We start from the raw sequence: 22,955 nt of genomic DNA, 5'->3' as shown, positions 1-22,955 counted from the left end.
ATAATGCCTTTTCTAGCTTTCATGGCTGCACACGAATCAGTAATATCATTATAATTAATATTTCTTAACAATTCACTGTCATGCTTGAAATTGTTATATTAACCAATCAACTGTCAGCAAGCCAAGAAGATCTGTGCAGAAATCTGTCAACCTTATAGACCCTTCCCCAGAACAGGGAATGTTTGAGTGTCTGAACATAGTTTGTCAACTTCTGTCTTTTCCACAGATGTTGCCTGTCCTGGTGAGATTTCTCTGCATTGTTTGTTTCTGTATCAGGAGTAGTTAATAATTCTCAAATATTTCAGTTGGAGCAAATAAAAGTGACAAATAGTCAAAAGTGATTTTGACAAACATTAAAATTGATTTAAATGACCAGCAATAGCAAATAGCTGTGGATAGGACCAAAGATAGCTGCACACACTGACTCCAATGCTGAGTACAAGTACATTGAATATCATAGCCTGACAGAGAATAAGTGGTTGCCTTTCTATTTTAGTTTAAAATGAGGAGCTGTAAAATAGATTTTTGATAGACAAGGGAGTCAAGGGTTGTGGGGGGCCGAGAGGAAAGTGGAGTTGAGACCACAGCCACATCAGCCATGACTTTATGGAATGGTGGAGCTGGCGTAAAGGGCCGAATAGCCTACTCTACTCCTGTTCCTATGTTCCCATGTCCTAATTCTTCCTGTTATATATATTTTTTAAATTAAATAATTCAAAATGTGGAATGAATTCAAAGATAATGAATGAAAATCAATTTTTGTTGCTGATTATAATTTTAACTAGCAGAAAATACCCAGTTACTACCCTCTGGTTGAATTGTCCCCATGGTAGTTAAGAGCTGATTGAGATAGGATAAGTGCATCTTAACCATTAGTTGATCATCATTAAATAGCAACACCAACCTTGTCCCTTGTTTTCCTAATTTAGTTTAATTGGTTTTATTCAAAAGAAAAGCAACACCAACAACCTTAAGCAGCTTTTAGCAAAATATAGACCTGAAGCTGAATAAAAAGTTGAATTCTGGACAGCACTGAAACTCCAGTTTCACCCTGTGGAAATTTCAATGCATTAATGGTTACAGGATTTTGATGTTTGTATACTGTTTTTACATTACACTCATAGTTTCCCACGTTATCCACACCGCCTAAAGGTCACTGCCTTGCCTTCACTTCATTCTAGCAATTAATTTCCATGTCTTTCCCCAAGAACACATTTGTCCTTGTTTCGAATGAATTCTCCCACATTAAGACACTGCAGACAGTTGGCTAATTTTCAATGCTCCCTCTCTCTCTGTTTATGCAGCGACAGCATCCATCGAGTGCCTTCACGGTGCACTTTGGATCCTGCAGTCCTTGAGTGGACCAGCGCCTGAGCAGGAGGGCGAGAGCGCAGCCAAGGGCGGAATACACCACCCCGGATGCACCTTGTCGAAACAGATGGCCGCACGGACCTGGGCTCTCGCTTCAGGACAATCGGATCTCGAGTGCTGGAACTTTGTCCTGGAGCAGCTCGCTCTGTGGCCATTTCAGATTCGGAGGAGTCAATGTAACAAAGGGCGTGAGGCTGCCACTTTAGATGGAGGGGGGGGCGGTGGAGTTGGTAAAGGCAAATGCTGCCAGTTGAACGTGGGACCCCTAGGCCCCCAGTGTTTTACACCTTGTGCACCCCCCCTTCTCCCAGGCACTGCTGAATGGGCCTCCTCCTGCTCTTGTGGAACAGGCTTGAGGGGCCTAATGGGCCTCCTCCTGTTCCTATGTAATATTGTGAGGGGCTGCATGACCTCCTGTTTTGTTTCTATGTATATGCAATGTTATCTTCTGTTGGGCTCCAGGGCTTGTATTGATACCAATCACCTCAATGCTTCACAACATCAGGAATGTATCTGCTAAACATTCAGCTTCTGAGAGGGCAGATTTTAATCTGATTTGACTGAATCTACGTTCTATCATTCTGCAGGTCAGGTCTGGATGGGTGCTCAATATACTCGGAGTGGCCAGCGTTACTCTCGCCATCAACACCTGGGGTTATGCAATGTTCAAACTCAACACCTTCCCCGAGTGGGCTAATGTCACCCGGACAGGCTGAGGCCATGCACTGTCATGTCATGTGGAAGTTAGAGGTTATTGAAGTGACAAAGAGGAAAGTTGAGGATTTGAGGCTGTGACTGAATCAGCTAATGATGCATGTTCAAATTCCAAAGGAATGTGATTGAACCAAGTATGACTTGTGAGGAAAACACCAATTTAATGTGCAGAAATAGGGGTGTGCTGATTAAAAGATTAGCTTATCCATGATTGCAGTATCCTGTAGTTGTGTTCCTCGTTTTCTATTCCTCCATGGCTTTGTCCCTCCCTATCACTGTAACCTCCTTCAACCCTACAACACTCTGAGATCTCTGTGCTCCTCCGCTTTTGGTCTCTTGAGCATCCTTGATTTCCATCGCTCCACCATTGGTGGCTGTGCCTTTAGCTCCTGGGCCCTGAAATTCCCTCTCTAAATTTCCCTATCTCTCTCTCTCTCTCTCCTACTTTAAGACACTAGTTAAAACCTCCCTCTTTGACCAAGCCAAGAGTCTCCTGGCCTATTATTCCCTACGTGACTTGGTGTCAGGTTTTGTTTGATAACACTCCTGTGAACTGTGTTGGAATGTTTTACTATGTTAAAGGACAGGTCAAGGCCCGCGTCTGGCTTCAGGGATTTGCATTTGCTAAATAATAAATATGTTAAAGGCGCTATATAAATGCAAGTTATTATTGCCCAGTGCTGAATGAAGTTTAACGAAGTGACTTGGTTGGACTGATCACCATCCAATATCCCAATTCTGTTACCCCCCCCAATGTGTAGTTATTGTCAGATTGGAACCGAGTCTAGAATTGGCCCCCACTGTTTAAGCAGCTCAACTTCACAAAACAAAAAACAATTATCAAATACAGGAAAAATAAAAGTGGCCTTAATGTTGCCAATCAATTTACTGTTTTGTTTGTGTCCAATCAGTACATCCTCTAAGACATGTATCCTTCTCTATTTCTCCTGTGGTAGATTTAAATCATTTTCAACTTTGAAAAGTGGCTGATCTTATTCACGAATTGTGGTTTGAAAGTTGATTTCTCTTCTCTGCTGAAGAATCCTTGGCTTATTCCACAGTTGCATATCAACAGTTTCAGATGGGACAGGTTCTTCAGCCCATCTAGCCCACCAAAGTACTGCCTTAGGGTAGGGTCGGCAACTGTGACTGGACGTATTCCTGGAGGTTTCATCACATGACCTCTCACCCCCAACTGATACTTCTTCCCACCTTCAATATTTGAAAACACAAGAAATAGAAGCATGAGGAGGCCATTCATTCATCCATTGGGAATGGGGTAGCTTCATATCGTGCACTTTTGCTGATGGCTGAAGAGACCAAACCGTGAGAGGCAGGTTTTGCCACAAGCGCCACACATGAAGTGGTTTTCAGACTTGTTGTGGGTTGTTGTTTTTGGTGTTGGCACCTGTTCTCAAGCCGCTATGGGCACTGATCATCATGGCGGCACACACCGGCCCACAGGTGCTGTCATCATTTCCCTCTGTCATTGGCTAGTGTCATCCGGCTACGAGAATCGATGTTAAGGACCTTCATATCCACACTTGCAAACATCCTTGAAGGGGAGCTTTGGCATCTTACTGCTGTTCTGGCTCCGTCTACCTCCTCACACCAAAAATCCTTGGGAAAATTGCCTCATAGGTCAGCCCTCTCTCCCAGGAATCAATTTTTATAACTAATAATTGAGTGTGTCGTTACCTGATGATACTTATTCCCACAACAGTCTCCGGGAGATTTATGCCCAATTCCTGGAAACTCTAGGGCAATGCTGGAGGGTTATCAAGCCCCATATTGGTGCATCTCAAATAATCTGAAATCCCAGTTGTTAACAAATAGCCTGCTCAGTTCCTTCTTGAAACCCTTTAAGGTTTCTCGTTCTCTGTTAATCTTTTAAACATGCACTGGGTTCCAGATGTGTAGTTATATCAAGTGCTAAAAAGTGTGAAAGAGGTGTTGATATCTCTGGGTTTACCTGCCCTATGCTTCCATAGAGTTTCTGCTTATTGATATAAAACTGATGTGATTAATAGTCATTCTAATTCTTCTTTATGTCCTGACCAACATGCCCCACTTAACCGAAAATCCACATTCAGCTCAGTGTTGCTCGTGGGGTTTTGCTTGATTCAAAATGGCTGCCACATAGCAACAACTACTGGATTCAAATTAATTCATTGGATGTGAAGGAATTTGAAAGGTGAGGAGAGAGGAATGATTTTTTAAAAATTCATTCACAGAATTTGAGTTTTGCTGATACAAGCTTATCAATTCCAGATTTGTTTAATTGAATCTCAAATTCTACAGCTGCAATGGTAGGATTTGAACTCTCAAAGTCATTAGTTCAGGCCTCTGGCTTAGTAGTCCAATAACATTATCACTATCATACTCCTGTGCTGGTGCCATACCTATTACCGGTATTAAACTCTCAGTTCCAGGACATCCCTGCAGGAGTTCTTCAGGGTAGTGTCCTAGGACCAACCATCTTCAGTTGTTTCATCAATGACCTTCCTTCCATCATAAGGTCAGGAGTGGGGATGTTCACTGACAATTGCACAATGTTCAACACCATTCATGACTCCTCAGATACTGAAGTAGTCCATGTCCAAATGCAGCACGACCTGGACAACATACAGGCTTGGGCTGACTGGTGGCAAGTAACTTTCTCACCAAAGTGCCAGGCAATGACCATCTCCAACAAGAGAGAATCTAACCATCGCCTCTTGATGTTCAATGGCTTTACCATCACTGAATCCCCCACTATCAACATCCTGGAGGTTATCATTGACCAGAAACTGAACTGGACCACACGTATAAATACTGTGGCTACAAGAGCAGGTCAGAGGCTAGGAATCCTGTGATGAGTAACTCACCTCCTGACTCCCCAAAGCCTGTCCACTATTTACAAGGCACAAGTCAGGAGTGTGATGGAATACTCCCCACTTGCCTGGATGAGTGCAGCTCCAACAATACTCAAGAAGCTTGACACCATCCAGGACAAAGCAGCCCACTTGATGGGCACCCCATCCACAAACATTCACTCCCTCCTCCACTGAACAGTGGCAGCAGTTTGTACCATCTACAAGATGCACTGCAGGAACTCACCAAAGCTCTTTAGACAGCACCTTCTAAACTCACGACCAGCACCATCTAGAAGGACAAGGGCAGCAGACACATGGGAACACCACCACCTGGAAGTTCCCTTCCAAGTCACTCACCATCCTGACTTGGAAATATATCGCCGTTCCTTCACTGTCGCTGGGTCAAAATCCTGGGACTCCCTCCCTAACAGCACTGTGGGTGTACCTACACCACAGGGACTGCAGCAGTTCAAGAAGGCAGCTCACCACCACCTTCTCAAGGGCAACTAGGGATGGGCAATAAATGCTGACTCAGCCAGTGAAGCCCACATCCCATGAATGGTTAAAAATAAAGATGAGGGTCAGCACAAGTTCGACACCCAGGGAGCCCAATGACCGGGAGATTTGATCCAGAATTGGGCTCCTCAATCATCTGAAGTTTCACCAAGCCTGACGGGTGTCTCCTCAATTGTGAGGGACTGCCGACGAGGGCTCTAAATACTGCACGATGTGAGTGAAGTGGTAATTGCAAGCCCATCCCACACTCCCCCGCCAAATCCACAATCCCACCCCTGTCTCAGAGGCGTTTCCCAATTTCATTACCAAAGGCTCTAATGTTTAAGCTACATCCTTTCGTCTTAGACTTCCCAACCAGTAGAAATGGTTTCTCTCTATTAACCCTATTAGTTGCTCTTAGCATCTTGATAACCTTGATAAAACCACCCTTTAAACTTCTAAATTTCAAGGAATACAACCACATCTCTCCTCATAATTTAACTCATGGATTCCAGGTATCATTCTGATAAATATACACTGCACTTCAAGGCTAATATATCCTTCCCGAGAACTGTTCACAGTAACTCCAGGTGTGGTCTTTGACTAGTTGAAGTCCCAACACAGATCCTTGTGGGACACCACTGGTCACATTCTGCCCATTAGGGGATCTGTCCAGCATCCCTACTCTGTCTCCTGTGGCTCAGCCAATTTCCGAGCCAGGTTAATAGTTTGCTTTCAATCCTGTGAGCTTCAACTTTAGCTAGCAGTCTCTTCTTGGGAACTCTGTCCATATAAACAACATCCATAGACATTCCTCTGTCCACTACTTTAAACATTTGTTCAAAAATCCAATCAGGTTTGACAGGCATGACCTACAAATCCATACTGATTCTCTCCAATCAGCTGAAAATTTTCAAGTTATTCCTTCCTTATTTAGACTGTAATAATGACCTGACACCAGTTGTTAGGCCAACTGCTCTATAATTACCTGGTCTTCCTCTCTCATTTCCTTAAATAGTGGAGGGACTTTCGCAACTTTCCAATTAAAAGGATAAGAGAACTTGAGAAGATTATAGCTAGGCCATCTACAATGTTCTCAGCTACTTCCTTTAAATCCCTAGGATATAAACCAACTAGTCCTGGGGATCTCTCACTCTTTACTGCCATTATTTTCTTTATTACTGATATTATATGTTAAGTGCAGAGGGCCACTGTCACTGATGCAATATTAGTTTCCTGGGGATGTCTGGCACACTGACCTCTTCCTCTACTGTAAATACTGATGCAAAATAGTCATTCAGTACACCCGTCATTTCCTTTCTTTCACCAATATCAAGTCAGTTTTTAAAGGGCACGGTTTTTTTTTTCTTCCTCATAGTTCCATAAAAGTCTCTCTCGAGTTCACAGTTGTGAGTCAAACTTGAGTCCTGTGATGATGTCACCCATTGGCTCAGCTACACTTTCACCGAATGAAACAATAACTTTTCTTCCTTGAGATTTTATCCCAAACAACAACCTTTTGCTGTTGAACATTTACTGACAGTGAGGTGAGATATTTATGACTCAGAAAGTAACAGAAAATGAATGAAAGATCTTAACGGAACTATGTGGAGTTCATGACATTCTTGAAATAAAGTAAAACACAGAAGGTTAAACCTGACTCCATAGCGGAGAAAACAGATTCCCTCTCCTCTCAACTGAGCTAAAGATTAATCTGCAATAGTGACTACTATTGAAAAGTAATGAATTGTCTGCAAAGAGCTTTGGGATGGCTCTTGTCACATGAGCTTCAATTGCACCCCCTCCACCACCCCCCCCAAAGCCCCCACCATTGATTGCCTGATATCCTAACCCTTGGGTTAGGGATAGGGTCCATCCTCACGATGCCCTGCCCTTCCCACAGCCAATCAAAAAGGGAACAGAGTTTTCATGATGTGACTGGTTGAGTCTCGACTCTTGGTTAAACAGCCTTTCCCCCACACAACACCAATATTTTTTTTATCAATAATAGGCAAAAGTAATCAAAGAAAAAAACATACTGTTTTTTAAATTCCCCTGTGATTGTTCTCTTGGTAGTAAAAACTAAAATTTCCCCTACACAACAGTGGCTACAGATCGATGATGACAGGGGCCATGGATACAAACCTCCCTTTGATTCAAACATCTGAAAAATGACTTTGGAAATACTGTGGATAAGTCAATGTATGAAAATCAGCAGAGAAGTGAGTTGCTTGAGCAAATCCCACAGCCCTGAATTTTCCCATCTCCTGGTGGACACTGGGTGGGTGAACCAGAGTAAAGCTCTAAACAGCCTTCATTAAACTGTTTCTCTCAGAGTTCACCAATTCCCCACCAAAGTCACACAAGAGATTCGGGACAGCATCTACTGATAACCAACAACCCCTCAGCAACACGAGGCACACTGTACTGTTCATCATATTGTGAGTAAAGTTACTCAGCGACAGACCTGTCCCCACCAGTACTGTACCCCAGTGTTATAGTGACAGACCTGTCCCCACCAGTACTGTACCCCAGTGTTATACAGTGACAGACCTATCTCCACCAGTACTGTACCCCAGTGTTATACAGTGACAGACCTGTCCCCACCAGTACTGTGCCCCAGTGTTATACAGTGACAGACCTGTCCCCACCAGTACTGTACCCCAGTGTTATACAGTGACAGACCTGTACCTAATTCTGTCTCTCTCTTCACAGATGCTGCCAGACCTGCTGTGTATTTGCGGCATTTTTTGTTTTTATTTCAGATTTCTAGGCATCCACAGTATCTTACTTCTGTATTAATCCAGCTGAATTTGGTTTCTTCTGTCCAAGAGGTGACTACTCCATTGCTGCACTGACAACATCCTGGCCAGGCCTGAACAGGAGGTCTGAAGACTGACAATTCCATCTTGTTTGTCATGAAACAGAAATGCCGGGGGAAGGATTGTCCTTTCCCACCCAGAACCTCCTCAACGACACTGGAGGAAACTTCCATGTATTATCTTCTCGGGTTGGGGACCCCATGCTCTGCTGGGGGGAATCTTCCCCTCCCCCACCATCCCCCTTCCCGAAGACCCGTCCCCTCATTTGCTGGACGTGTTGTTCTGCTGTTGCTGTTCAGCCAATGCTTGCTGCAGCCTCACCCGTTTCCTTGAATAATGTTGCCAGTGCAGTAGCTGCTGCTCATCGATGAACTTGGCGCACTGTGCGTTGACCAACTCCTTGCGGAAATGCTCGTACTGCAGCAGCTCCAACATGTGGAGGCACTGGGGGTACCTGTGGCAGAGAGAGAGTGAGAGACAGAGGACACAGAGAGGTATCCTGGAAGAGTGCAGGGTGTGGGCACAGGTGAGGGGGAAGAGTGGGGCACAGAGCAGGGAAGGGGGAGGGAACTTGTGGATGGTTTGGGGAAACTTGCAGGAGAGTGGGAGAGGGACAGAGTGCTTATGAAAGCATTAGGGATACCTGTAAACAGGGAGAGACAGAGAGATGGGAGGGAGCAGAGGAGCATTAAGAAATGGGAGCAAATTTTGTAGGTGAAAAGGAGCTTTACTCTGTATTTAACCCTGTGCTGTACCTGTCCTGGAAGTGTTTGATGAGGACGGTGTAGAGGGAGCTTTACTCTGTATCTAACCCCGTGCTGTACCTGTCCTGGGAGTGTTTGATGAAGACTATATAGAGGGAGCTTTACTCTGTATCTAACCCCGTGCTGTACCTGTCCTGGGAGTGTTTGATGGGGACAGTGTAGAGGGAGCTTTACTCTGTATCTAACCCTGTGCTGTACCTGTCCTGGGAGTGTTTGATGGGGACAGTGTAGAGGGAGCTTTCCTCCGTATCTAACCCCGTGCTGTACCTGTCCTGGGAGTGTTTGATGGGGACAGTGTAGAGGGAGCTTTACTCCATATCTAGCTCTGCTGAAGGGCAGCCATGATTTAACTGAAAAGTGGAATAGACACAAGGCGCTGAATAGCTTCCTTTTTCTCCTATCCCTTCTGAACCTCACAGTGACAAGTGGAGATGAATAACTGAGCAAGGCAATGAGTGCTTCTTGCCCCAACAAAGGACGAATGACATCAAGAGGAATGGAGAATATGGGGGTTAGGCAGTAGGGGGTATCCTAGATAATGATCCTGTGACAGTGGAAAACCACACCGATCCTCCCACCCAGATGAGCACGCCCTGCTCGGAGTACAGGCACTTACTTCAGGTACTTGGCATACTCCGGCTCCTTCCAGTACAGCAGATATTTGAAGTAATTGACAAATGTTCGGTCTCTGAAGTACCCTCGCTGTGCTAGGACTGCCGTATTGCAAAAAGAAAATGAAGAATTGGGTTATCACCCCTGCCAATTCTTTCCAGGTAGCAATCGTTAGAGTGAGGACTCTTAACCAGAGAGCAGCACACCTAACCGAGAGGGGCGGTTTCACTGTCAGTGATGTTACTTCACCTGAGGGAGTTGGGAATGTTACTCTCCTCGTGTGCGTCTACTAGTAAAGCTGAGCCTCAATCTTCTAACCAAAATCAAGCGCTTGCAGTAGGTAACATCATATTGCTCAGTTCCTTCTGCAAATCCCCTCCTCACCCAAGGCCCGATATCTGATTGTTTGATCATGGACACTCTCCGTGTGACAGTATTACTGGTCTAAGCTCTGAAGAAGAGTCATACGGACTCGAAACGTTAACTCTGTTTCTTTCTCCACAGATGCTGTTAGACCTGCTGAGTTTTTCCAGCATTTTCTGTTTGTTTCAGATTTCCAGCATCTGCAGTATTTTACTGGTTTGTCTGGTTATTTGATTATGGGCACTCTCTGTGTGACAGTATTACCGATCGGCACAAAGGAGATCAATTCCTGTCTGTAATTGGATGGCGCCCGGTAATTGCACTATTATTGTGTCAAACAGCAGCTTGTCAATTTCCCAGAATGCTCCTGCACACACTTACAGTTCAGGTAGTTTGGGTTCGCCAGACACTGAACAAACTCCAGCTCCATCTGAAATCGCAGCTTCGACTGTTCCTCTTGAGTCCAGAGAAGGGGAGAAAAGAAAAGGAAAGTTTATTTTCTCATTATTTAAACAGGAATGCAGGGGGATACTTGTTAGTGGAGCCGTAACTCGTGCCAGTGAATAAAGGGAATCGCAGCTGTCAAACCCTACCCAGTTGCAGCCGCTTGCCCACAGGCTGGCATCAGGCTCGATGTCAAACCAGCTGCAAGTTGTGGAGAGTGGGGTGGAGGTTTGGAACAGCCCATCCCATTTAACTTCAAACCAATTCAGTTATTTGAATGTATAAAGAAAAATCTTGCATTTCTGTAGCACTTTCACAGCCTGAAGCATTTTGCAGCCAATGAAATACATTGGAAGTGTAGCCAGTGGTGTAGCAGTCAATTTGCACTCAGGAAGCTCAGCAGGGCAGTGTATTATGGGTAAGCAATTTAATTGTGGCACGAGACTTCAAAGCAAAGTCCAACATTAAAGAGATGATCACACCTCCTCCACGAACGCATTCGGAAAGTTCCACTTTGTCGCCTTGCTTTGTGACCAATGTAGCCCAACATGGGGTTCCAGCAGATGGAGAACGATGATTCCTACCCTTGGACTGGGGTGGGGGGGGGCGGGTGGTGGACAACCCAAATCACTCCAGTGCTCAAACTGAGCAGGAATGTCCAGCCTCAGCCTGAGCTCTAGACCTCAAATTAGTCTGAAAGTGCCTGGTTAGAGGAGAGGAAATCAGCCAGGAGGTCCCCTCTCCTGTAACTTCTGGTGGTGTTGAGGGTCTGACAGCCAGTGTGAGTGCATGTGTATCAGCTGAAGATCAGGTCAGTCTCAGTTCTGATGCCTTCCAGGATCAAATATGTTAGTGGCAGGGCTCACACATAAAGAACTGCCACTGGATGGGGGACAGGGGGACGGGAGGTGATGTTTAATCAGTGAGCATGGCAGGGCAATGGAACCAGTGAATAAGGATTAGATTATATAATTTGTATTTCCTGGAATATAAAATGTTAAAGGGGCAATTTTGATTGAAGATTTTAAAAGGAATTGATAGGGTAGATAGATAGAAACATTTTTCATCTGGGATGTGAGGGAGTCTAGAGCAAGGGGCAGGGCATAACCTTAAAATCTGAGTCCAGCTATTCAGGAGGGAAGTTAGGAAACACTTCTTAATACAAGGGCTGGTAGTGCTGAAACTCTCTCCCACAAAAGGCAATACAGTAGATTCTGGGGTCCAATTAATCATTTTATATTCAAGGTGACTAAACCTTTACTAGTCAAGAGCATTAATGGATATGGCAGGGTGAGCAAATGTCACAGGTTTTACAGGTTCATCCCATAATCAACATTATTGTCCCATGTTGTACCATACGTGGATGCTGTCTTTCACATATTTAAATTTCATTCACGCACAGCTCACAAATGCGGGTTTGCACTGATCAGGAGGAGTAGGCCATTCAGCCCCTTGAGCATGGACAGGTATGCCAGCCTTCCGCCCCCCCCCCCTCACCCTCCAGTTGGTCACCCCGGGATATGGAGCCAAGGTAATGGAATTATGAAACAAAAAAAATAGCTGGAAAAACTCAGCAGGCCTGACAGCATCTGCAGAGAGGAATACAGTTGACGTTTCGAGTCCGTATGACTCTTCATCTGAACTAAGGAAATAGAGAAATGAGGTGAAATATAAGCTGGTTGAGGGGGGTGGGGGCCAGTGATAGGTGAAGGCAAAGAAGAGATTGCGAAAGATGTCATAGACAAATGGACAAAGGGGTGTTGTTGATGGTGGTGATATTATCTAAGGAATGTGCTAATGGGGAAATTAAGGGTAGCAAGCAGGACAAGTTAGTGGCAGATGGCTCTAGTGGGGATGGGGTGGGGGGAAGGGATCGAAATGGGCTAAAAGGTGGCAATAAAACAATAGATCAAAATAAATTTAAAAACAGGTGGGAAAAGAAAAATATATTTTGAAAAAATTATAAATTACTGGAAAAAGGGGGATTGGAAAGGGGGTGGGGATGGAGGAGAGAGTTCATGATCTGAAGTTGTTGAACTCAATATTCAGTCCGGAAGGCTGTAAAGTGCCTAGTCGGAAGATGAGGTGCTGTTCCTCCAGTTTGCGTTGAGCTTCACTGGAACAATGCGACAGGCCAAGAACGGACATGTGGGCATGAGAGCAGGGTGGAGTGTTGAAATGGCAAGCGACAGGGAGGTCTGGGTCATGCTTGCGGACAGACCGAAGGTGTTCCGCAAAGCGGTCACCCAGTCTGCGTTTTGGTCCTTTGGTCATGTCAGGCCTGCTGAGTTTTTCCAGCTATTTTTGTTTCAGATTTCCAGCATCTGCAGTATTTTGCTTTTATCTTAATGGAATTATGATACTGACCAACCATGGTCTCACTGAATGGCCTCCTCCTATTTCTAATTATTCCAGTCAGAGTCAGCGACTTCACTATTAAATAGCAGCAACCCCTTTCCCACCCCTAGTACCAAGCCGGAACAGTTGGACCTTCACTTCCGCCCCGCTGTTGCCCCTTGATCCCCACCTCCGCCCCACATTTGGTCACATGAGTATTTACATCCGCTTCCCCTCACCTGTCTCCATAGCGGCTGGAGCTGCGGCCATTATTGTTTTTCTCTCCTCCTCTCTCAGCCGAACAGATAGGATGGAGCCGCTTCGGATAATCAGTGTTACCGCTTCTACTGATCGGTAACAGTTCTAATGTCTTCTGACCAGTATAACTATCCAAATTAATATAACTAACCGGCGCTCCGATCCGCAGTGACTCCGCCTGGCGTCAGCAGCCGAAACAAATAACTGCTCCCAGAGCAACAGTGAGATCGGTGCTGCCCCCTAGGCTGGAGGAGCGGGAGATGGCGGAGCAGGAAGCAGTGCTGCCCCCTAGGCTGGAGGAGCATGAGGAGGTGCTGCCCCCTGGGCTTGAGGAGGAGGCGGTGCTGCCCCCTAGGCTGGAGGAGCGGGAGATCATCTTCTTATCGTGTCCACAGACAGTCTATACATGGCCCAGCCAGAACTGGACATATTTTTGCGCCTTGTTGTTGAATTCGGCAAGATCTGCAACAGTGCAGGGTTCCTCTAGCGATAGGCATTGCAGGAGATGTTGCATAGTCTGTGGCTCAGTTCCACATTCACAAATTGTCGGGCAGGTTGTATATCACCATTTGCTTAGTGGCACCTTTGAACGACCTACACCAGTCCTAAGTCTGTTAAGGCACTTCCAGGTTGCCCAATTGCAATTAGCTCATGGGGGAAGGCTTTCATCAGGTAGAATTTCCATCGCTGGGGGTTGTTCGAGACTGGCGAGCCAGTCTTTCCACAAGGCGATGTGGGCTTCAGATGGGGTTGATTGTAATGGAACAACACTGTTCATGAAGATAAAAGCAAAAGAACTGCAGATGCTGGAAATCCAAAATAAAAATACCTGGAAAAACTCAGCAGGTCTGACACCATCTGCGGAGAGGAACACAGTTAATGTTTCCAAGTCCGTATGACTCTTCAACAGAACTAAGTGAAAATAGAAGAGAGGTGAAATATAAGCTGGTTTAAGGGGGGGTGGGACAAGTAGAGCTGGATAGAGGGCCAGTGATAGGTGGAGATAGCCAAAAGATGTCATAGTCAAAAGGACAAAGAGGTGTTGAAGGTGGTGATATTATCTAAGGAATGTGCTAATTAAGGATAGAAAGCAGGACAAGCAAGGTACAGATAGCCCTAGTGGGGTGGGGTGAAGGAATCGAAATAGGCTAAAAAGTAGAAATAAAACAATGGATGGAAATACATTTAAAAATAATGGAAATAGGTGGGAAAAGAAAAATCTATATAAATTATTGGAAAAAAAAGGGGGGGATCGGAAAGGGGGTGGGGATGGAGGAGAGAGTTCATGATCTAAAATTGTTGAACTCAATATTCAGTCCAGAAGGCTGTAAAGTGCCTAGTCGGAAGATGAAGTGCTGTTCCTCCAGTTTGCATTGAGCTTCACTGGAGCAATGTTCATGAAGCTCTTCCTTGACTTTAGGCAGCTGGGTGTAGGTGTATGACCATGTAGAGAGTGCCTCTCATCTGATGTTTGACGGAGTTGTTCTTTCTTGCTGGCTACCGTTCTTCATATATCAGGGGGAGCAGGAGATGGCGGAGCAGGAAGCGGTGCTGCCATAGACTGGAGGAGGAGGAGGCGGTGCTGCCCCCTAGGCTGGAGGAGCGGGAGGTGGAGGCTGTGCTGCCCTCTGGGCTGGAGGAGCAGGAGGCAGTGCTGCCCCCTGGGCTGGAAGAGTGGGAGGAGGCGGTGCTACCCCTTGGGCTGGAGGGAGCGGTGCTGCCCCCTGGGCTGGAGGAGCGGGAGGAGGCGTTGCTGCCCCCTGGGCTGGAGGAGTGGGAGCAGGAGGTGTTACTACTCACTGGTCTGGAGGAGGCATTGCTGCCCCCCCGGGCTGGAAGAGTGGGAGGAGGTGGTGCTGCCCCCTGGGCTGGAGGAGTGGGAGGAGGCGGTGCTACCCCTTGGGCTGGAGGAGGTGGTGCTGCCCCCTGGTCTGGAGGAGGGGGAGGAGGCAGTACTGTTCCCTGGGCTGGAGGAGGCGGTACTGCCCCCTGGGCTGGAGGAGGCGGTACTGCCCCCTGGGTGGGAGGAGGCGGTACTGACCCCTGGGCTGGAGGAGCGAGAGGAGGTAGTGCTGCCGTCTGGTCTGGAGGAGGGGGCGGTACTAATTATTATGTCGCGGAAGGAGGCCATTTGGCCCTTTGTGTCTTGTACAAGCCTTTTCTCCTCAGGCGAAATACAGGAGTTGCACGGCGGAGTATGGAGGGCCACTGGTAAGAGGGTTGATGGAAAAGTGAACGAGGGTGTCCTGGGCAGGGGCGGGATGGTATTTTCTGGAACAGTCCTGCTGTCGAGGGAGGATCTAGGGTTTGAGAAGGCTATGTCACTGTCGTGACCCTGGGGAGAAGTTTAGAGAATGAGAGACATATTTGAGGTATTTCAAATTCTGAAGCAGGACCTAGATTTCAAACATTCACCTCTCTCTCTCTCTCTCTCTCCACAGATGCTCTCAGGCTGGCTGAGCGCTTCCAGCATTTTCAGTTTCGAATCAAGAATTCCTGCCCCATTCCATCTTAAAGCCGCCCCTTTGGCCAAGGATTTGTTAACACCTCCTCATAATCTCCTGCTCTGGCTTGGTGTTTACCTAGGCCGCTGTCAAGCGCATTAGGACGTTATCCTACATTAAAGGTGCTGTGTAATGCTATAAAATGCTGGCTCTTGTTTCAGCCTTGTAACAAATGTTGTATTTGGCTTTTTACATGTTTAGTTTTAACCATGTTAACATTTTTGTGTAGTTTGGGCACCTCGGGTGCTCATGCCCAGGCCTCGGCTGTAATCACTGACAGCCCTCACTCTGAACTCCCTCAGGCATTTTCTAATTCTAAAACCCATAGGGCTCAGCACAGGACGAATCTTTTTCAAACCAAGCACACAAAGTGTGAAAGCAATGTTTAACTTTATACTTCCCGACGCACTGAACAACTAAGGTCAATGTTCACTCTTTCAGAGGGGATGCTGAACTGATAAAGGGACAGGCCAAGTGTTCGTGGACGAAGCTCTCCACAGGCAGATCGCTTGTTTCGCCCTCCTGACTTCCCTGTAGTCCTTGTAGGATGATAGTGTCTGTGGTACTTGCCCAGTTTAACTTTCATCTGCACTGCTCTGTAACTCACAAAGTTTATTCTGGGGATATTTAGATCCTTGCTGCTACTCCGACTCAGCTGCAGCTACTCACAGTGTAACGTTTAATGTATATTTATGCTTTAAGCCAGCAATTTGGAGAGAAACTACCCTGTGTTTTAATTTAATGTGCAGTTACTGCACACATACATCACCGCCCTATTTGACACTGAGCTGAACTTCCAACCCCATACCAGCACTAACGCTGCCTATCTCCATCTCCCTAACATTTTTATTGATTCATCCATGAGATGTGGGTTCACTCACTGGGTCAGAACTTGTTGCCCATCCCTAACTGCCCTTGAGAAGATGGTGGTGAGCTGCCTTCTTGAACCGCTGCAGTCCATGTGGTGTAGGTACACCCATACTGCTGTTAGGGAGGGAGTTCCAGGATTTTGACCCAGCGACAGTGAAGGAACAGCGATATATTTCCAAGGCAGGGTGGTGAGTGACTTGGAGGGGAACTTCCAGGTGGTGGTGTTCCCATCTATCAACTGCCCTTGTCCTTCAATCACCCGACTTTACCCTGTCTCAACTCATCTGCTGTTGTAACCCCCAACTGTGCCATTCTTGCCTTTAGACTTGATTATTCCAGTGTTCTCCTTGTTGGCCTCTCACTTCCACCCTCCATATCTGCAGTTCATCCAAAACTCTGCTGCACGTGTCCTAACTCTGACCAAGTCCTGTTCCTCTATCGCCCCTGTGCTCACTGACCTACATTGCCTCCCAGTTTAGCAACGTCTCCATTTTAAAATGCTTATCCTTGTTTGCAAATCCCTCCTTAGCCTCCCCCTATTTCTGTGATCTCCTGCCCCAAGCCCTGTGCATTCCTGCAAGGCTGACCTTTGAGCATCCCCGATTTTAATCACTCCACCATTGGCAGCCATGCCTTTAGCTCCCTGGGCCCTAAGCTCTGGAATTCCTTCCCTAAACCTCTTCACCTCTCTCTCTCTTCCTTTAAGACACTCCTTTTAAACCGACCTCTTTTTAATTAAACTTTTGCTGAGCTCAGTGTCAAATTGTTTGTTAACACTCCTGTTAAATGCCTAGGGATGTTTTACTATGTTGAAGAGCTGTTTAAATATTGTTAAATATTTGTTCACCATGCGTCTGACTTTGTTTTGTTTCTGGGTGTTTGTTGACATGCCTTCGTCCTTGTCCTCCGTCCAGTTGGTGAATTCCTGACGGATAAGCGACATTCCTGATGTGTCTTTCTGCAATCTGGCCTTTCCCTGTAAACTTGCCCAGCGTGCAATAACACGTTTGTCCTCACCAACGCCTTCAATACATCTTTAAAACCCTACTCTCCCCATCCCCCCCTCCCACCCCCTTACAGGTGAAAGCTGTTGCCCACAGGGAGGATGGAGCCTGCCATCTGGTGGATTCGGAAGAGCTTTAATTCAGTGCAAGACCTGAGTTCAGAAGCTGCGGAACAGCTGATTGTGAAGAATCAGAATCGGATTTTGTTGCTGGTAATGAGCACTGTGCAACTATTTAATATAATGTGTGTGTGTGTGTTAGTGTATATATGTGTTTCTGTACCTATAGGGAGAGTGGTGAAAATGTGGAACTCGCTACCACAAGGAGTGGTTGAGGTGAATAGTGTAGATACATTTAAAGGGAAGCTGGATAAACACACGAGAAAGAATACAAGGGTAGGCTGACAGGGTGAGATGAAGAGGGGTAGGAGGAGGCTCATATGGCGCATAAACATCAGCACAGAGTAGACGGGCTGAATGGCCTGTTTCTGTAGAGTTGTACAGCACAGAAACAGATCCTTGGGCCCATCGTGTCCATGCCGGCCATCAAGTACCTATCTATTCTAATCCCATTTTCCATTACTTGGCCCGTAGCCCTGTATGCTTTGGCATTTCAAGTGCTCATCTAAACACTTCTTAAATGTTTTGAGGGATCCTGCCTCTACCACCCCCCTCAGGCAGCGAGTTCCAGATTCCAACCACCCTCTGGGTGAAAAATTATTTCCTCAAATTCCCTCTAAACCTCCTGCCCCTTACCTTAAATCTATGCTCCCTGGTTATTGACACCTCCACTAAGAGGAAAAGTTTCTTCTTATCTACCGTGTCAATGCCCCTCATAATTTTGTATACCTCTATCAGGTCCCCCCTCAGCCTTCTTTGCTCTAAGGAAAACAACCCTAGCCTATCCAGTCTCTCTTCATAACTGAAACGCTCCAGCCCAGGCAACCTCCTGGTGAATCTCCTCTGCATCCTCTCCAGTGCAATCGCATCCTTCCTATACTCACATTGTGTATATAAAAAAAATCTTACAAGGTGTATGTATAAATGTCTATGTATATATATATGTATACGTATGATTTGTATTGGAACTCACCACCATCTTGAGAGTTCTCTGCCAAAAGCAGGTCTGACCCACAGCATCTTGATCTGCACCGTGGGTAGCGCAAGGGTGAAGGTGCCAAATCCACCCCAGCCGGAATGGGGATCGAATGCGTTGCCACCAATCTGATCCACACCAGCTAACTGAACCAACCGGCCCCCCCCAAAGGGGTCCGAGTTGCTGTGACAACATGAGTTTTACCATGCATGTTGTAGCCTGGAGCTATGGATAGTGATGGTGGAGGCTCCATCTTTCCATCACATGGCGGAGCAGGAATCTCTCCTGCTCTTACCGCCTGCCATTGGCGTGTGTTGGAAGGATTTACAAGTTGATAATCAGCCTGTTGACTGCAGAGTATGAACGCACCTTCCTTGGTCGTCAAGTCCTGGAGTGGGATTTGAACTGAGAGACTCTGGCTCAGAGGCTGGGATGCTACCCACTGCACCACAAGACCTCCTGAAACTCCCCGTAGACCTTCAGAATTTTACTTGCCCCCTCCTCCCATAAACTCCTCCCCTCCAGTCCCTCACCATAACTGTGATGACCCTGCCCCTCACTGCTTATCTTCCGTGGTGGCTTCATGCTGCAGACCATTTCATTTTCTTTATTCTTTCATGGGATGATCACTGGCAAGGCCAGCATTTGTTGCCCATCCCCAATTACCCTCGAACTGAGTGGCTTGCTAGGCCATGTCGAGGGCAGTTGATAGTCAACCACGTTGCTGTGGGTCTGGAGTCACACATAGGCCAGACCAGGTAAGGACAGCACATTTCCTTCCCTAAAGGGCATTAGTGAACCAGGTGGGTTTTTATATTAATCGACAATGATTTCATAGTCGCCATTACTGAGGCTAGCTTTTCAATTCCAGATTTATTCACTGAATTTATATTGCACCAGCTGCTGTGGTGGGATTCGAACCTGTGTTCCCAGAGTATTAGCCTGGGCCTCTGGATTACTAGTCCAGTGACATTTACGACCACACCACCTTCTACCTGTTCATTGATCACCCCTACACTGTAGCCAGCCCAGTGACACACACCCAGGTTTGTGATGGAAGCAGCCAGCAAGGGAAAGGGTCAGAGGGTGTGGGTGAGTGGGGCAGTGTGTTGAAGAATATGCGCCAATATACCCAGGCTGGTTTAGGAAGGATTTCATCCCTCGTTCAACATGAGGAGCTCCTTATTAAACACGCATCAGGCTGGTGCTGACTGGGCTGCGATTGCTCGCAAACTTAGACATTTTTTAATGAATTAAATATTCCAGACACGTCAAAATTATCTTGGCCTCGCCAGGTTAGATACAGAGTAAAGCTCCCTCCACCGTCCCCACCAAACACTCCCAGGACAGGTAAAGCACGGGGTTAGATACAGAGTAAAGCTCCCTCCTCACTGTCCCCATCAAACACTCCCAGGACAGGTACAGCACGGGGTTAGATAGAGAGTAAAGCTCCCTCTACACTGCCTGCATCAAACATTCCCAGGACAGGTACAGCACGGGGTTAGATACAAAGTAAATCTCCCTCCTCACTGTCCCCATCAAACACTCCCAGGACAGGTACAGCACGGGGTTAGATACAGAGTAAAGCTCCCTCCTCACTATCCCCATCAAACACTCCCAGGACAGGTACAGCACGGGGTTAGATACAGAGTAAAGCTCCCTCCTCACTATCCCCATCACACACTCCCAAGACAGGTACAGCACGGGGTTAGATACAAAGTAAAGCTCCCTCTACACTGTCCACATCAAACACTCCCAGGACAGGTACAGCATGAGGCTAGATACATAGTAAAGCTCCCTCTACTGTGTACCCATCAAACACTCCCAGGACAGGTATAGCAGGGTATTAGATACAAAGTAAATCTCCCTCGACACTGCCCCCATCAAACACTCCCAGGACAGGTATAGCAGGGGATTAGATACAGAGTAAATCTCCCTCTACACTGCCCGCATCAAACACTCCCAGGACAGGTACAGCATGGGGTTAGATACAGAGGAAAGCTCCCTCTACACTGTCCCCATCAAACACTCCCAGGTCAGGTACAGCAGGGGGTTAGATACAGAGTAAAGCTCCCTCTACACTGTCCCCATCAAACACTCCCACGACAGGTACAGCATGGGGTTAGATACAGAGTAAAGCTCCCTCTAAACTATCCCCATCAAACACTCCCAGGGCAGGTACAGCACGGAGTTAGATACAGAGTAAAGCTCCCTCTACACTGTCCCCATCAAACACTCCCAGGACAGCTACAGCACAGGGTTAGATACAGAGTGAAGCTCCCTCTACACTGTCCCCATCAAACACTCCCAGGACAGGCACATCACGGGGTTAGATACAGAGTAAAGCTCCCTCTACACTGTCCCCATCAAACACTCCCAGCGTGGGTATACACAGATGAACTGGCCTTGAAACTCCCTATCATTGCCCTATGAATGTCTTCATGTTCTTCCAGGATGTTCGGAGTCCGCCTGAATACGAGATCAGTCACTTACAAGGAGCCGTTTGCATTGACCCAGAAACCGCCAACATGGATCATTTGGTCAAGGATCTGGGCCTGGCAGGTAGGGACAGTCTAACTCTCATCTATGGGTTATTCACTGCTGTCTGGACACGATGGCAACATCCAGCCTCTGGCCTGTGAGACAGTTAAAGTGCAGACTGTGTCTGCAACAAACAACAAACCAAATGGGGTCACAGAAAACCCGGACTCTGAAGAGGAAGTGCTGAATTCCAAATGACATTGTATAGGGCAGCCTGTACCCCTGTTCTACAGTACCTGCTGTTTCAGACTTACTGCTTAAAACAGGATCTCGGGATTTCACAGTCTTTGACTATTCTATCATGATTTAACCTCAGCCCTAGTAGCTCCAGCCTCCCTCTCCTTTCTGTCTCTGTCGCTGTCTTTAATTTGCTTCTCAGTTGAATAATTTTCTGACCTCAGGTTTTGATTGGGACAGACAGCTCTTGTTGGTTCATTTGAGGTAAAATCTTCTTTTTGTTTCCCTGATAATGTCCCACCAAGAGACACAATGACAGCCTGAACTACATTAAATCATTCCCACTGATTTAACTGGTTGATTCTTGACTGCTTAACTGCCCTAGCAAGCCACGCAGTTCAAGGGCAATTAGAGATGGGCAATAAATACTGGCCTTGCCTGCGATGCCCACATCACATGAGAGAATATTTTTAAAATCTGTTCCGTTGTTGCTGAAAGGAATCAATAAACCAAATATTTTTCTACTGAACCTCTCAGGTCTTTTAAAATGTTCATGGCTTCTCTCTCCCCCTTCCTCTGCTCTCTGCCCTTCCACTCCCTCTTCCTCCCCACTCCTTCTCCTTCTCTCTTTCCCTACCCTGCCCCGACCCCCCCCACCTACTTTGTGACTCCCCCAGCATGCTCCCTCCCCCTTTCCTCCAACTCCTCACAGCCCCTTCTCCCATTCCCCACCTCCCTCCCTCTCTTTCTTTTCCCAGGGTAGGAGATTAAAGCAAAGACTAAATGGAATCAAGCAGCAATTGGATGTGTTTCTGGAGAGAAGGTGGGTGCGATTGGGAATATGAGGAGACAACGACGCTGAGTGTTATGGGGAGGCGGTGGGATCCAGAGAGGCGGTGGGATTGGTGGGATTCAGAGGGGCGTGGGATTGGTGGAATCCAGAGAGGCGGTGGGATTGGTGGGATTCAGAGGGGCGTGGGATTGGTGGAATCCAGAGAGGCGGTGGGATTGGTGGAATTCAGAGGGGCGGTGGGATTAAAGGATATGGTGGGTCGATCTACCAGAAATGGACAGGGTTGCTTTCCAAATGGCTCTTTGCACTTGCTCCAGGTGCTTGTGTTTGGATGGAGCTGCAGGCTGTAAGTTCACCATGTCACCCCAAGAGGGTTTCTGCTTGCCATCCTACGTGACTGTTCCGTTGCTATTTTGTTTTTGCAGATAGTACAGAGATCACAGAGGTGGTGTGTTACTGTACAGTGGGATATCGCTCCTCCAGAGTGGCACAGAAACTCCTGGAGTTTCTGGCCAGTGATGCCGGGCAGCACCTGCGCAGGCGACTGAAGGTTTACAACCTGGAGGGGGGGCTGGTGAAATGGGCCAATGAGAGGAAAGCCATTGTGGACAGTGAGAATCAGCCCACGAGCCTCGTCCACCCCTACAACATGATGTGGGGTCAGCTCCTTGAGCCTGCGTTCAGGGCCCAGATCTGAGCAAATTGTGCTTAGCATCAGTAAATTAGAATGGAGAAACCACAGCATCAAATGGGTATCATTAAATGGGAATTCTGCAAAAGAAGGACGGGGTTAATCGGATGTATTGACTGCTAATCTTATTCTGCTATCGATGTTTCTTTAATATTAACATTAACTTGTACTTGTTAACTGACTCTTAGAAGAATAAAAGTGTAATCTTGAGAGAGGCTGGATATTTTATATATCTACGTGTGTTT

At 46.7% G+C, this 22,955-nt stretch overlaps 3 protein-coding genes across 8 annotated transcripts in view; 2 read left to right on the top strand and 1 right to left on the bottom strand.

The window, feature by feature from the left end:
* Positions 1–2,973, top strand: part of LOC144684467 (Na(+)/citrate cotransporter-like) — a 29,044-nt gene extending 26,071 nt beyond the window's left edge. For all 4 annotated transcript variants that reach the window (XM_078548276.1, XM_078548277.1, XM_078548275.1 and 1 more), the window contains one exon: positions 1,959–2,973. In XM_078548276.1, the coding sequence (XP_078404402.1) occupies positions 1,959–2,087 (129 nt within the window). In that variant the 3' untranslated portion in view covers positions 2,088–2,973. The remainder of the gene's footprint in view (positions 1–1,958) is intronic.
* A 5,197-nt stretch (positions 2,974–8,170) lies between these two features.
* On the bottom strand, positions 8,171–13,152 carry med31 (mediator complex subunit 31). The gene is made up of 4 exons (XM_078548305.1): positions 13,017–13,152; positions 10,378–10,452; positions 9,638–9,734; positions 8,171–8,711 (listed from the first exon to the last, which is right to left on the bottom strand). Exons 1-4 carry the CDS (start codon positions 13,045–13,047, stop codon positions 8,519–8,521), a joined length of 396 nt encoding a protein of 131 aa, XP_078404431.1. The 5' UTR covers positions 13,048–13,152; the 3' UTR covers positions 8,171–8,518.
* On the top strand, positions 13,002–22,920 carry LOC144684481 (uncharacterized). Of its 3 annotated transcripts, none has more exons than XR_013577507.1 (5): positions 13,002–13,131; positions 15,477–15,661; positions 17,490–17,625; positions 20,962–21,070; positions 21,904–22,123. XR_013577507.1 is itself a non-coding variant. In XM_078548303.1 (5 exons), the coding sequence occupies exons 3-5, from the start codon at positions 17,515–17,517 to the stop codon at positions 22,714–22,716; spliced, it is 492 nt and encodes a 163-aa protein (XP_078404429.1). In that variant the 5' UTR covers positions 13,002–13,131; positions 15,477–15,661; positions 17,490–17,514; the 3' UTR covers positions 22,717–22,920. The 3 variants fall into 3 exon arrangements, 2 of the variants coding, with proteins under 2 accessions (XP_078404429.1, XP_078404430.1); XM_078548303.1 differs by lacking the exon at positions 21,904–22,123 and adding an exon at positions 22,445–22,920; XM_078548304.1 differs by lacking the exons at positions 15,477–15,661; positions 21,904–22,123 and adding an exon at positions 22,445–22,920 and having other exon boundaries at positions 13,011–13,131.
* The last annotated feature ends 35 nt before the right edge of the window (positions 22,921–22,955 follow it).

Source organism: Cetorhinus maximus, chromosome 9 (assembly GCF_964194155.1).
Source record: "Cetorhinus maximus chromosome 9, sCetMax3.hap1.1, whole genome shotgun sequence".
Classification (NCBI taxonomy): Eukaryota; Metazoa; Chordata; class Chondrichthyes; order Lamniformes; family Cetorhinidae; genus Cetorhinus; species Cetorhinus maximus.
Note: the sequence above shows the minus strand (reverse complement) of the source record. Positions and strands in the feature narration are given on the sequence as shown.

Bases quoted from the DNA above. Each gene is read 5' to 3' on its own strand.
- med31 (XM_078548305.1), bottom strand. From the start codon at position 13,047: ATGGCCGCAGCTCCAGCCGCTATGGAGACAG. The intron at 10,453-13,016 runs GTGAGGGGAAGC...TCTGGACTCAAG, and splicing joins TCCAGCCGCTATGGAGACAG to AGGAACAGTCGAAGCTGCGA. The intron at 9,735-10,377 runs GTAAGTGTGTGC...GCAATACGGCAG, and splicing joins GAACCCAAACTACCTGAACT to TCCTAGCACAGCGAGGGTAC.
- LOC144684481 (XM_078548303.1), top strand. From the start codon at position 17,515: ATGGAGCCTGCCATCTGGTGGATTCGGAAGAGCTTTAATTCAGTGCAA. The intron at 17,626-20,961 runs GTAATGAGCACT...ATGTTCTTCCAG, and splicing joins AGAATCGGATTTTGTTGCTG to GATGTTCGGAGTCCGCCTGA. The intron at 21,071-22,444 runs GTAGGGACAGTC...TTGTTTTTGCAG, and splicing joins CAAGGATCTGGGCCTGGCAG to ATAGTACAGAGATCACAGAG.